Raw genomic sequence first — 13,257 nt, 5'->3', positions numbered from 1 at the left:
CAGCCTGGGCAACAAGCAAAACTCTTGTCGAAAGAAAGAAAAAGGAAAGAAAGGAAGGAAGGAAGGAAGGAAGGAAGAAGGAAGGAAGGAAGGAAGGAAGGAAAGAAGGAAAGAAAGAGAAAAGAAAGAAAGAAGAAAGAGAAAGAAAGAAAGAAAGAGAGAAAGAAAGAAAGAAATTACACACTACAAGCATATGCGTATCATCTCTAAATTCGTATGATCATACTTGTACTGACTAAGGCACAAGATTCATTTACTACTGCTGTCATAACAAATTAGCACAAACCTTGTGGCTTAAAACAACACACATTTATTATCATCTTACAGTTTCATAGGCAGAAATCTGACATGGGTCTCGCTGGGTTAAAATCAAGGAGTAGGCAGGACTGTGCTCTTTTTCTGGGGCCTTTAGGGGAGAATCTGTTTCCTGCGTTTTCCATCTTCCCAAAGTCACTTATGTTCCTTGACTCGTGGCCCCTGCCTCTGTCTTCAGCCACTCTCTGACGCTTTCCCTGGTGTCACATCTCTCTCTGGCCACAGCTATGTCCCGACCCGCAGGACAGTCGAACGGGCCCTGGAAGGGGGAGTGGGAATGGAGGAGACAAGAAAACACGAGAAATAGAGACAAGACAAATAGCCTGATCAAGTCTCGTTTATTGAATGTAGGGTCATGCCTTATATAGGCTGGCAGAGGAAGAGGTTGGGCCAGGGCGGTGACGAGGGGGCCGGGTCTTCTCAAATTACAATCGTGCATGCGCCGTGGGTTTGTACTTTTCCCGGGTGCGGGATCGCGCCTGCGCCCTAGGCTGCATATCTTCCTGGGCGGGAAAATGTTTGCGCGCGCGCGGGAAAGGTTGGCGCGCGCGGGAACAGTTTAGGTGGCGCGGGAAAAACTTAGGCGTGCGCGGGAAAAGCTTTGGGCGCGCGCGGGAACAGTTTAGGCGCGCGCGGGAAGGGCCCGCAATAAAGAACCCGGAAATGTGCCGTCTTGTCTCCGCTTTGCGGAGATCAAGCAACAGAGGTCGGCTAATTCCGGGCCTGATGGCTCCGGACACAGCTAGGAAAACTTCTTCTCCCTTAAGGAATCATGAAATTAGAGTGGACCTACCTGGATCATCCAGAAAGATCTCCCATCTCAAGGTCTTTAACTTTCATTACGTCTGTAAATTCCCTTTTGTCATATAAAGTAACATATTCACAGGTTCCAGGATTAGAGTATGGACATCTTCAGGGGCTGTTGTTCTGCCTACCATAGGCGCTATTTTATCATTGCAATACCTAACATATTGTGACTTCCTCTTCATCTGTACAAAGGACATCATAATGCTTTATGGCATTGAATGTGACTATACACATGTAGTGCCTGGCATATACATGTTTGACGAATGGCAAACAAATTCAGTGAACTGAGGTGAAAGTATCAATTATATGATCCACTTTGTCAATATCCTTCCTGAAGCAAGGCACAGGAAATGATCAGAAGGCCCACAGAAGAGCTGGACAAGTCATGGAGGTCTGACAAGAGCCAGATAATTCACCTCTCTTGGTTGGACTCTGTATCTCTATCAACGCAGCTAAGGCATCATTAGCATTTTAGACTTCTTTGGTCTCAGTTAACTTAGTTGCTTGTAGTCAGTTAAGACCCTAAGACCATCTCCAGTTACAAGGGATCATACCCCTATTATAGGGAGATAAATTGAGGGATAAAGGATGAAGGCCCAGAGGTGATGCCTGAGGTAAAGATGAGTGGGAGTGAGTCAGGCCCGGGATGTGGGAGATGAGCATTTCTGAACAGTAGATGCAGGTGCAAAGCCCAGAGCTACAGGATGCCGAGGAGGTGCTCTCAGGGGCCTGCAAGAAGTGTGGCAAGACTAGCAACCTCATGGATGGGGGAGGGAGAGATCACCAAGGACAAGCCCTGATCTACAGGTGATGAAGGCCAAGGTCAGATGGGAAGGCTTGGGTGCAGTGGAGGAGTTGGTACTTGGTCTTGGGAGAGTCTGCAAGCAGCAAAGTGACATGATTGGCTTGCAATTGACAAGATCATCCTGGATGTGGGCAGAGACAGTGAGGGGTGGGGGCATGCACAGGAGACAGGGAGACCCGTGAGAAGACTGCTGCCTTCACCCAGGCCAGAGGCGCCCAGGTTGGCTGCAGGCAAGCGGCCGTAAGGAGGAGGTGGAGGTGGAGATGGAGATGTAGGTAGAGGTGGAGATAGAGATGGAAATGGGAGGAGAGGAGGGGAGAGGAGGGGAAGAGGACGGGAGGGGAGAGGTGTGGAGGGGAGAGGTGTGGAGGGGAGAGAAGGGGAGGGGAGGGCAGGGGACGGGAGTGGAGAGGAGGGGAGAGGAGAGAGGAAGGAAGCAGAATCCGCTGGGCTGGGAAGAGGACAGGATGGCCTGTTGCAGAGCCTGGAGGAGCTCTGAACTCAGAGACAGGGAACTCTTAAGGGAGGAGGAAGCCTGGGTAGAAAACAGGAGGTGTTGTTACACCCACCTTAAAGGTGAGGCTGGAAACTGAGGCTGGGAGAGTTCAAATCATCTCTGTTTCTGTGGCACAGGCCCTTGCTAGGCAGCTGCTTGGACCGCTATCCTGTCTCCAGACAGAGGGGCTGCGTGCGGCTGGGTCACTGGCTCACTCTAGGGGTGGGGCCCAGGGACTGCATCTGAAACAGGAGTCCCAGGTAGTCCCCCGGGAGGCCACCCCCATGGCCCCATCTGAGTAGGAGGCCGGCTTTCTTTCTTGCCATCAGGCTTCCTGCAACAGCAGCGAGAAGAGAGTGAAATTCTGTGTCCTCACAGCCATGGGGCTCACTGCCTGGGAGATGACCGAGTTCCTCACCCTGACTGGCCTCCCCCATCTAGAGTTTTCTTTCTGCCTCCTCCCAGGGCTTTATCCTTCATTGCTGGAACAATCACCATTGTTTTCCCAATGCCACACACACACACACACACACACACACACACACAAAAGAGGCCCAAATCTACAGTACCTCGTATCCAACCTCCTGTTTCATGTCCCAGCCACGCTCCACTACCATGGGTCCCTCAGTGGCCTCCACGCCTTTGCACAGGCCGTTTCCTCCCCTACCCCAACCCTGTAGATTCTGCCCACCTTGAAAGATGCAGTTGGCATTCCATACTGTTCCATACATTCCGTACTCTTCTCTCCCTGTGGAGGTGCCCGCACCATTGGCTGGGCCAGAAACCTGCAGCATGGACCCTCTCCTCCTCACCCCCACCGCCCGGGCGCGCACACACACACTCACACACACACACACACACACACACACACACAGACATATACACACGGGTCCCCACGTCCTCATAAGTGTCCCAAATCCACCCCGTCTCTCTGTTCCCGACCCCTGACCAGGTGAGAACCCTCCAGCCTGCACCCTGGACACTCGGCAACGTCCCTCCACCCCTTCCCAGACAAAAACCTACGCGTGCCTCCCCTGCTGCTCCCGATGACACCCACCGGCCTCAAGCTGCCACTGGAGGCACTTCCCATGCTGCTGACTGACTCTAGCCAGGCCAATGCACCACTCACAGACCCTAGTCCCTGCTGTTTCCTCTGCCTAGGAGCCCCACCCCCACCCCTTCTCTGCCCCACAATTCCCAGTTGGCCTTTACTGCTCGCCCAGGGTCACCCCAGGACACCTCCCCTGCTCACCTCCAGGGCCCAGTAGGAGCTCATTTTCTGGGTGTCCATGGCCCCCTGTGACCATTTATCATGACCACGGATCACCTGTGTGCTGGCCTGTCTCCCACGCTTGACTGGGAGTGCCTCGGGCGCCCGCGGGGCTCTGGCAGCTCTGGGAGCTCTGGGCTTGGGTGGGTGCCAGCAGATGCTGAGTGTGTAACTGCAACTGTCTCCAAATACCTTCCTATGCTGAGTGTCCACACCCCGCCCCCCTGTGTCTCCCTCTCACACCCACTCCACACTCTCCAGGTGGGCTCCCAGCCTCTGGCTTCCACCACAAAGGAGCCCCGGGCCCGGTCACTCTCTGTCTGTGGCCCCCGACCCCACCATCGTTTTGGCTAAAGAGGAGGGCGAGGCCAGGGCGACCTGGTTCTCTTTCTTCCCTGTGTCTGCCCGCAGTCGGCCAGTGTCACACACGAGCTGGGACCACATGCGGTTCTGTTTGGAATGAGAAAGTGGTATTAACACAAACAGAGGATCGTTTTAGACCTGAAAACATGTAATTAAGCTCTCCCGTGAATGCCTGTTAACAAGGACGTGCTTTTGCATTTGAGAGAGGCGCGTGGGGGAGGGCGCTTTGGCAACCACCATGCACTTAGTCCCAGTGTGATCCAGTTGGAGGGGTGAGCCCTGCCCAGTGCTGCCCTCTCCAGTCAGGCAGGGCCGGCGGCTTCCCAGGGAATGGGGTCAACAGGAAAAGAGGGGACCTGGGCAACCCTGAGGACAAAGAGGTCTAAAAGGATGAGTCAGAAGCAACTCCAACTGCCTGCCTCCCAGCAAGGATGAGGCCTCTCTGGGCCTCGCCAGGAGCAGGGCTGGGCTTTGGATCACTGGCAGGAACCGCCTGAGTGGGCTGCAAGTGGAAGCAGATGCTGCCAGTGTGGGCTGCACTCCAGCCTGGCCAGCCACCTGGGCACTGGCCATACTGAACTGCATTCGCACGCAGCGGCGGGGAGCTGGGCTCTGCAGCCTGTGGGCCTCCATCTGAAGCCTTGTGATCTTGGGCGGGTCACTCCATGCCCCAGTCCTTCATATGAAAAAAGCAGTCCCTCCCACCCAGGGCTGTTATGATGACTGCCTATGACGATGTTCCAAAGACAGCCAGGCTCCGAGGACCCCAGGATCCCAGGACCCCAGGTCTAAGCAAATGTTCCCTATTCACTATATTACTTGTCTCTTCTCCCAACCAAGTTCCTCCAGAGTTCCTCCAGAAGAAGGTGGGAGAAGCTCTGGCAATGTTTGCTGAGTGAATATATTTGCTGGCCCTGTCCCAGGCAGTGGGGCTTGTGTGGTGAGCAAACCACATGAGGTCTGTGTTTTCACGGAGCTTCAGGTCAATGACAGGGAGAGGAAGAACCCAAAGTCACACAGCGGCCAAGTGCCAGTGAAGGGGGATAATCACGCTCTGACCATGCAGAATAGCGGCTCCTGATCCGGAAGCCATCTCTGACTAGCAGGAGAAGCCAGAGTAAGAGCATGCTAGGCAGGGGGCAGCATGTGCAAAGGTCCTGTGGACAGAGACGAAAGCCCTAAGAGACTGGAGCACAGGGAGCCAAGACGGCGGACAGGGGGACTCAGGGAACTGAGGGCTTGCTGACCACACTAGGTGTGGTGAGAGGCATCCCATATTTTTAAACAAGGGGGATAATATGATTTGCTTTGCCTTTTAAAGAATCACTCTAGCTGTGGTATGGTGGACATCTGGCAGGGGGTGGATGTGGGAGGCCAACTGAAAAGCTATTACAGTAAGCTGTCCAGGGGAGAGCTGATGGTCACTTGGACCGAGATGGCAGTGGAGATGAATGAAGCGATGGCCTTGGGAGATACAAGTGGAGTGGCCCTGATCATGGATGGGATATGGAGGGTGAGGAAGAAGGAGGTGCAAGGATGTCTCTAGCATGTGCTGCTGGCCAGAGGCAGATCCTTCACTGAGGTGAACGGATGAACCCCAGCAATTTGGCCATGTCTGGGCCTCACAGTTAGCCATTGTGTATCTTTCCACATCTCATAATTTTTGCGAATAAGGAAACTGAGGCTTGGTTCCACTAGAAGGTCCCACCTGGGGAGCCTGGCTCTCTGGATCTGCTCACCCCCACCCCACCTGGCGCCCATCTGTGGCAAGAGGTAAACAGGTCTAGCCCCTGAGGCACAGTCCTGGGCTTCTCAGGAGATGGGATGAGTAATTTTGATAATTGCATTTTTGAGTTAGCCCTAAAATATGGCCAAGATTGAAGAGGCAATTTGGCAAGGCCAGATCCCCCAGGCAGGTTTCTCAGCTTCCACAATGCCGAGAACTTATTAACAAGATCACTCTTTCTCCATTCCACCACCCATTTACAAGCAGTTCTCAGGGCTGCTGTGTTGAGGAATTCAATTGTGGGTCTCTGGCCCCTGCTCTGGTCATCCAGAGACGTTTTGTTGGAAAGGGTAGAGAAAACTTCGATTTGTAACAGGGAAATGCTGCAGTTTTTCGAAGAGATGGCATTTAGGGGGAATACTGATAATCCAAGGGACATCAGGTTTTAACAGACTCAGGTTCAAATTCTGGCTACATTTGGTCTTCTCATTTGTAAAATGGGTGAGGTGGTGCAGATTACTGAAATGCACAGCGTGGCTACTGCCATCCAGGTAAGCGCCAGAGGGGCGAGGATTTTACTCTTCAGGACCCTGATAGGGACGTGGGGAGGTGGGCCTCAGAAGTGAGATCAAAGCACCATTTCCAAGGTAGGGCAAGCAGGGGGCCCTGGGCCTGTCTCCCAATCCTTCTCTCACTATATATTTAGTCCCTGCAGCTGTTTCTCTCAGGTGCAGCTCCTCCAGCACACGTGGTGATTAATTTCACTGACGGGAAATTGACGCATTTTCTGATTACTGCTTCAAAGCCTCCTGAATTCAGCTGCTGGTAAAATTAACTCACCAGGGACAATGGAGCTTTTTCCAAGGTCCAAATTGTCTTATTTGCAGTTTGTTCTTGGCACTAATCCAGCCCAAACAAACCAGGCTGCTCCTCCACCTCCCAGAAGAGGGAGGGCCTTCACTAGCCCAAGGTTAAAAGTATTTTACCTGACTCTAAACTGGGGGATAAAAATGTACTTACTTTTAGATTATTGTGTTCCTGAAAAGCTGTGGGTGACCTGAAGCAAATGGCCAGCTGGACTCCTGGAGCCCCTCCTCTGCAGGTCCTGCTCCCAGGCATGCCTGGCCTCACCAACCAGACGGGCCTGGGACGTACCAGCATCCAAGGTGGATCTCTCCTCCAATCCCTCCACCTCAAGCCCTTGCCAATGACAAGGTTCAGCTCCCATGGGCTGTGCACTGACCATGTGCCAGGCAAGGTAGGACTCTTCCCCTGTGGGGACATCTGAGCCCAGCTCTGACTTCCAGGCCTTGCCTGAGCTATATCTACTACACTGTACAACCTACTCCTATCTTCCCCACTGCCCCCGCAACCACACATGCTTACATTTGTGCACATCTGCCTGGAGGGTAAATGCCCTGATAGCAATGGCTTAAGCATACCCTTAGAACGACTCTGTATGGCAGACGCATCTTAATGTTGTTCCGAGCTCGAGAATCGAGGAGCGGCCAACCCGGAGATTTGTTCCTTGTTTGTGAGGAATATCTGAGCCCCCCAGCCCATCTCATGGGACACGGGCTGTACCGGGGACTGAGGCCCTGAGTTTTGGGTTAAAAGGTTCTCAGGCAGAGGTCCTTGGGGGAAGGTTAAGTGAAAAATGCTATATAAACCGCATGCTGTTTATAAGTGGTGGCGGTTTTCCTGCCCCACCTGGGGCCGTGGGTTGTGTTCTTCAGCCGCTGCCACTGAACTATCCGTTTCTGTATGAAAAGCAGTTCCCCTGTCCAGTCTGCCGCCTCTGGACTGTTCCCTGTATGTAAGCCTCTAATAAAGCCCACATCCCGTTTGCTGGCTCTGTGGGTCTCTTCTCAGGCCTCTTGAACCCGAGCCTCCCCTACTGAGGTTAATAGGGGTTTGGCACAACATAGCCATAGAACTTAAAACTACTTTAAAACTTGCTTAAGACCAGTCACTGAGACACTGAAGAAGAGTCACCCATTTGTGGAAAGGGTCTTCAGCTGCTTCCAAAATTTGAGGCTCCCAACTCCCTAACAGTACTGGGCAAGAGGAACTCTCACTTACAGAAGCGCGAGACTCAGGACTGGAACCAGGCCTCCGGCTCCACAGCGCCACGCCGACCCGGTGCCTCAGCCCACCCAGCTTCCATTTAGGAAGTCAACTGTTGCGACTGCTTGCAAAAGGCACTCTAGTGACATTATGGCTCAATCTGAGTTTTCACACACTGGTACGTATTCAACCAAGGTGTATCTGTGCAAATATTTCTCAGAAGAGCACAGATGGCAGGAACCCAAGCAGAAAGGGTCCTCACTACCCACTTGCCCCACCCCTCTCTTAATGGATGGGGAGACAGGCAAAGTGGCATAAGGCCACTCCCCAGACTCCCAGCCTAGGCTGCAGCACCCTACGCTTCCAGTCAGTGCAATCCAGTCTCCTCCCCTCACCATCCTGTCTGGGGAGCTGGGTGCCAGGCCAGGTGCTGGCAATTCCGTGGTCAACACAAGCCTCTGTTCTCCAGGGACTCAGAGGATTTGCACAGTGGTGTGGGGGCTGCGGGAGCAGAGGTGGGGTATTTCACCTAGTATCAGGTCAGGAGAGGCTTCCCCAAGGGCAGAAAAAATACTTCTGAAGGACCATTCAAAGCTAACTAGAAAAAGAAAGGGTGGGAGGAGCATGTCCAAGAGGGTGCAGCCTGGGTTAGGCTGGGGAGAACACTGTTCAGTTTGCCCGGAACACAGAGTGGAGTGGGAGGAGGCGAGATGGGCAAGGAACCAGAGGTGCCAGCAAGGCTTGTAAACCTTGTTAGGGGCTCAGGCTTGGATCAGAGGGTAGTGGGAAGCCGCTAAAGTGTTTTGGCTGGGGGCATCTTGGTCAGAGGCAGCGATGTGCATGGCTGATGACACACACCTGTCATCATGGGGACAATGCAAATGCCACATCCCAGCTCTGGGCCTCACTTTGCTCTTTGCTAAATCGGGAATGGCACCACTGCAAGGGCTGCTGTCCAGCAGACTGTGAGATGCTGAGCACACGCCAGTGCCCACAGCCACGCTGCACGGAGGTGCTCTTCTCTGGACACCTGAGCGCGCTCAGCAGTGAGCCATGCGACTCGTGGAACCCTGGCCTGTCCCACTTGGGATTTTGGGACCTGGGCTTTGAGGCTCCACACAAAACAACAGAATCATCAAGGTGAAATGAAATGAATCATTTAATGAGAATCTTCAAACTGCGGCACTGGCTGAGTACTAAGCAAATCCAGGGGAAGACGTGAAGCCCACCAAGGCGCACAGCCTCAGTTCCGGTGCCTGCCCCAGATCTGATGTCTCAGATGCGACATCCAAGAGCTCCAGGCCTTTTTACCACCCGTTTGTGGAGCACCTGCACTTTTCTGACAACAACTCTCAAGCCAACTTTCAGAGAGAAAACATGAAGGGAAAAAAAATATTTCCTTTGGCCAGACAGCTCTTTCTTCCTCAATAAATAGGAACCACCCTTGGAACAAAGAGACACTGTGAGCTCAGTGGGGAAGCACAAGCTTTATTGGCTGCAAGTTCTTCTTAGGAGCCTGGTCTGCTGGGACTGCATGTTCCTGGATGGGCCCCCCCGGGCCTAAGCTAGGAAAAGGAAGAAAAAAAGGAGAATTTTAAGTCCAATGGAGGTTTCTGAAGTAAGACCCCTGACAGAGGTAAACGCAAGACTGTTATTCTCAAAGTGCTTTCAAAGACATAGTTTAGTCAGTAAATATTTACCGAATAAAATGACGATGAGATCATACTGCATTCATTCAAGAAATATTCATCAAATGCCTACTATGTGCCAAGCATTGTTTGCTGAATTTCTTACTGGTAAAAATAGCATACAAATTTAAAACTTAGAACCCCCACTGGCGACAGGGCATGATAAACACAACTTTCCATGCACTGCTGGCAGAAACACACAACTCTCTGAGGAGGACATGTCCCCTGGTTCCCCCTGCACTTGCATTTTTCAAGAGGTCCTTTCTGGCCCTGCACCCCTCCCAACCTTCCACTGGCCTACAGTGAAGACTCAAAGGGCATACCTCCAGGTTTCCTCTGGCCTTCCGAAGGATTTTGTGGGTTACGACCACTGAGGAGAGAGCAAAGAATGCAATGATTAGGGGCATGGATGTCCAGGAGAGCCATGTGAAAGCCAAGTGCAGGGAGGATGAGCCCCACCCCAAAGGGCTCAGACACGTGGACAACATGAGGTCTGAAGCATCCAGACCAGAGGGAGGTACCAAGGGCCCACCTGACCCATCACACACCCCAGGGCCAAATAACACATCAACAACACCTCTTTGAGGCCCCGCTAAGCCACCACCTGACAGCGATGCAGAGACTAGAGCACGCTATGCCGGTTCACAGAAGACACCACAGCTCTGCACGGTCACCCGGCTGTCCAGGTATCCCTCAGGCTCACCTCTGTGGGCCAGGGAGGGCAATGGCGCTGGGAGGGTAGAGGCCTGGGCCTGCCCAGCACTCTTGAGTTTCCTAGGCCCTGTGGGAAGCAGCTGTGGGAAGGGACTGTGCCCCGATCAGGCAGACCCACATATGAGCGTCCAAGTTCTACAAATCCAGGTTTTTACCCAGCAGCTCTTACAGCCAGCTCCAAATGACCTGGAAGAAAACGCCGTGGGCATGCTGCTTCTCCTCTGCCTGCCCTTCAACTGGTGGAATAGCCCAGCCTGGTTCCCCGGGCAAGTCACATTCTGCCTGGACAGGAGGTGGTTGGGTTTCAGAGGTCCCTGCCGACGCTGACGCCCGGAGCACCGTACTAGACAGATGCCCTGTGTATCTGAATTCCCAGGAGGGGCAGGCGAGCCCTGGCTTTCAGGAGCAACTGGAAAGGTGGCTCTTCCTTCAGAGTTTTTCTTGTCCAACACAAACTCCAGCAGCGGCAAGAATGCCCCTCTTGATCAGAGTTGAGCCTGACAGGGAATCTGTTCTCAACAGGGCTTGGTGAGGGTAAGGAGATCAGCTTACTCCCCATGCTGGAAACACCAAAGGCTTCTGGAGCCGCACCTTTAGCCAACAGTGCCAGAGGCGGTAACAGACTCGACGCCCAACACACACAGCCCGGCTCCCCAGTGGCTTCTTCAGAATAGGTGTTGTGTGGTGGCCTTGAGAAAATATTGATTTCTTGCCTCACGAAAATTTCCATCTGGAGGTAATGGAGCTTATTTGCAATCTGTGACACTGGGGACGGGACAGATGGTGTGGACTTTGTTTTTAGCCAAGCAAAACAACTTTCAGAGGTGGCCACTGCCCCTCTACCCCCAACCTGACTTCCTGCTGCAGGGTGAAGTTCTTGACATGGGGCGCTGGATATGTTTGGGGGGTCAGTCCTAAATCCTCCGACACTGTGTGCAAATGAGGGTATGTATCTGGATGTCTGCATTTTTCCACAGAGAGACCACAGCTTTCTCCAGATTCACCAAGGGGCCTGAGACCCAGAAAAGATTAAGTATCACAGCTGTGGAGGTTAAAGATGAGTGTGAAAGATCACTCCATGTCCCTAGAGAACAAAGCTCATGGCAGAAGAACTAAGGATCACCTGGCTCAAGCTTTGAGGGGACCCCTGCACCTCAACAGCACTGCCGCATTCCAAAGCACAGAAATCCCTGCTGCAAGGAGAAGACCGAGGAACACAGCGACAAAGGACTTGTCCCAAATCTAGACTGGCCCCAGCACAGAGATGGGACTCACACGCGGGTCTGCCCAACTCAGTCCACGGTTCTTCCCACCTCAACAGAGTGCTGGGAAGAAGGTACCGACCTGAGCTGAACAGTGTTGACCTGGTGACAGGTGGTTTCCAACTGTGGCCTCACTGAATACTCCCCCACCCTATGGGGCAGAACTACCGTCCTCGCTTTGCAAATGAGGACCTGAGGCTCGGAACTGAGGCACCTGGTTCCAGGTCACATGGCCAGTGAGTGGCCCCAGGGCATCAGGACTCTTAGGGTCCCACTGGGATGCCCTTTCCTTACTTTCCGCTGTAGACTCTGAGAAGGTATAGTGGCAGTTTGACCAGGTAGCAGTCAGCCCTGGCCTTGGCCCTTCCCCATCACCATGAGGGGATGGAGGAAGAGGAGGTGCTATGCCAACGTTCACCTAGTCCACTTCACAGAGCAGGTCTGTGACGTCCGCAGGGCTTGGAGAATTTCCCAGGACCTGGCTCCTTGGGATGAGCTGCAGAGCCTGGCACAGGAGGAGTTGCAGGCCCGGGTCAGCCACCAGCTATGCTGCCTGGGGCAAGCCCCTCACCCTGCTCTGGCGGAGCCTGCTCTGTGCCAGGCCTAGGAGATATGGAGACAGGCAACACTAGCTCAGGAGGGGAAGTGCTATGAGACATTTGCGGCTCTTCTTACTATGAATGATTTGCCACCTCCATGCATAGGAATTGGTCTGGCCTAATGGAAAGAAAGAGGAGGGACTGGGTGAGCATCTCCTCTGCCCCGGAGACTGTGCTAAGTACAATACAGTTTAGGTAGCGTTTATCATCCTTATTTTACAGATGAGAAAACTGGGGTGCTTTTTATAAAGTTGCTATTGAACCCGGCCCCACTAGTTAGTCTTGAGTCCTTTGGAATTCGTGTCTCCAGTTAGAGATGAGGAATCTAAAGCTTAGGGTTTTAGTCTAATGCAGGTCACATAAGAGTGGAGATCTGAACTGTGCTCAATCAATAATTCCATGATCTCTGACCTAGGACACAGGGGACCTGGCTTCTAGTTCTGTCCTTCTGACCGACCACAGTACACAACCCATCCAAACCTACTTCTGCAATTTCCTCACCTGTCAATAGGGTTAGCTACCTGCCCTGTGACTGTTCAGGGTCACAGGCTGCTGAGAAGGAGAGGTGCCAATGCAGAGAGTTCTTCTGCCTTTTCCTAGACCTGTGCAGAGCATCGCTTCTCACCCCACTGCTGCTCCAAGAGTCTAACCCAAATATTCCACAGATGCCTTAACATGACCACAGCTGGCACTGTCTCTCTCCAGGTTCCCCTCTGTGCTCCTTTTCTCTACGAGTGACACAAAACCCTCAACCAGAACCCCACAGACATCCACCACTCTGCCAGGCTGACCTCCTTACAATCTTTCAAAACCATCCCCTCTCCCACAGTCTGGACCCACTGCCCACCTGGGGGTCTATTGCAGCCACCAAAGAGGTCTTCCCGGCCTCCTGGCCCCTCCAAGCTCAGCCATGGGATCTTGTAACACACACATGGACCCCGCTGGTCCCTGTTGCTCGTCCTGGAGTCCTACCCACAAGGCTCCTTGCAACATGTTTCCTGCTTCTCCCTCTCATCTCTCACAGGAAAATCCTTTGCGCGTCCTAAGCATGTCCCTGAGTACTCAGTTCTCTCTCACCCCTGGGAGCACAGCAGCAAGGCCACAGGGCCATCTGCCAAAATCCTATTCCTGCCCCTTCACTGTCT

At 53.1% G+C, this 13,257-nt stretch overlaps 1 protein-coding gene and 1 long non-coding RNA gene across 4 annotated transcripts in view; both read right to left on the bottom strand.

Annotated features, from left to right (window-relative positions):
• Positions 1-294: 294 nt before the first annotated feature.
• On the bottom strand, positions 295-4,932 carry LOC117099373. Its single transcript, XR_004443787.1, has 3 exons — positions 3,676-4,932; positions 2,497-2,757; positions 295-574 (listed from the first exon to the last, which is right to left on the bottom strand). It is a non-coding gene; the product is annotated as an uncharacterized LOC117099373 (long non-coding RNA).
• Positions 4,933-8,990: 4,058 nt separating this feature from the next.
• CDK5RAP2 (CDK5 regulatory subunit associated protein 2) overlaps positions 8,991-13,257 on the bottom strand; it is a 194,642-nt gene continuing 190,375 nt past the window's right edge. For all 3 annotated transcript variants that reach the window (XM_033237639.1, XM_033237638.1, XM_033237640.1), the window contains 2 exons: positions 9,861-9,907; positions 8,991-9,414 (listed from right to left, as the gene is read on the bottom strand). In XM_033237639.1, coding sequence (XP_033093530.1) covers positions 9,358-9,414; positions 9,861-9,907 — 104 coding nt within the window. In that variant the 3' untranslated portion in view covers positions 8,991-9,357. The remainder of the gene's footprint in view (positions 9,415-9,860; positions 9,908-13,257) is intronic.

This window comes from Trachypithecus francoisi, unplaced genomic scaffold (genome assembly GCF_009764315.1).
Source record: "Trachypithecus francoisi isolate TF-2019V2 unplaced genomic scaffold, Tfra_2.0 Lachesis_group16, whole genome shotgun sequence".
Classification (NCBI taxonomy): domain Eukaryota; kingdom Metazoa; phylum Chordata; class Mammalia; order Primates; family Cercopithecidae; genus Trachypithecus; species Trachypithecus francoisi.
The sequence above is the reverse complement of the archived record's forward strand: the minus strand, read 5'-3'. Positions and strand labels throughout refer to the sequence as shown.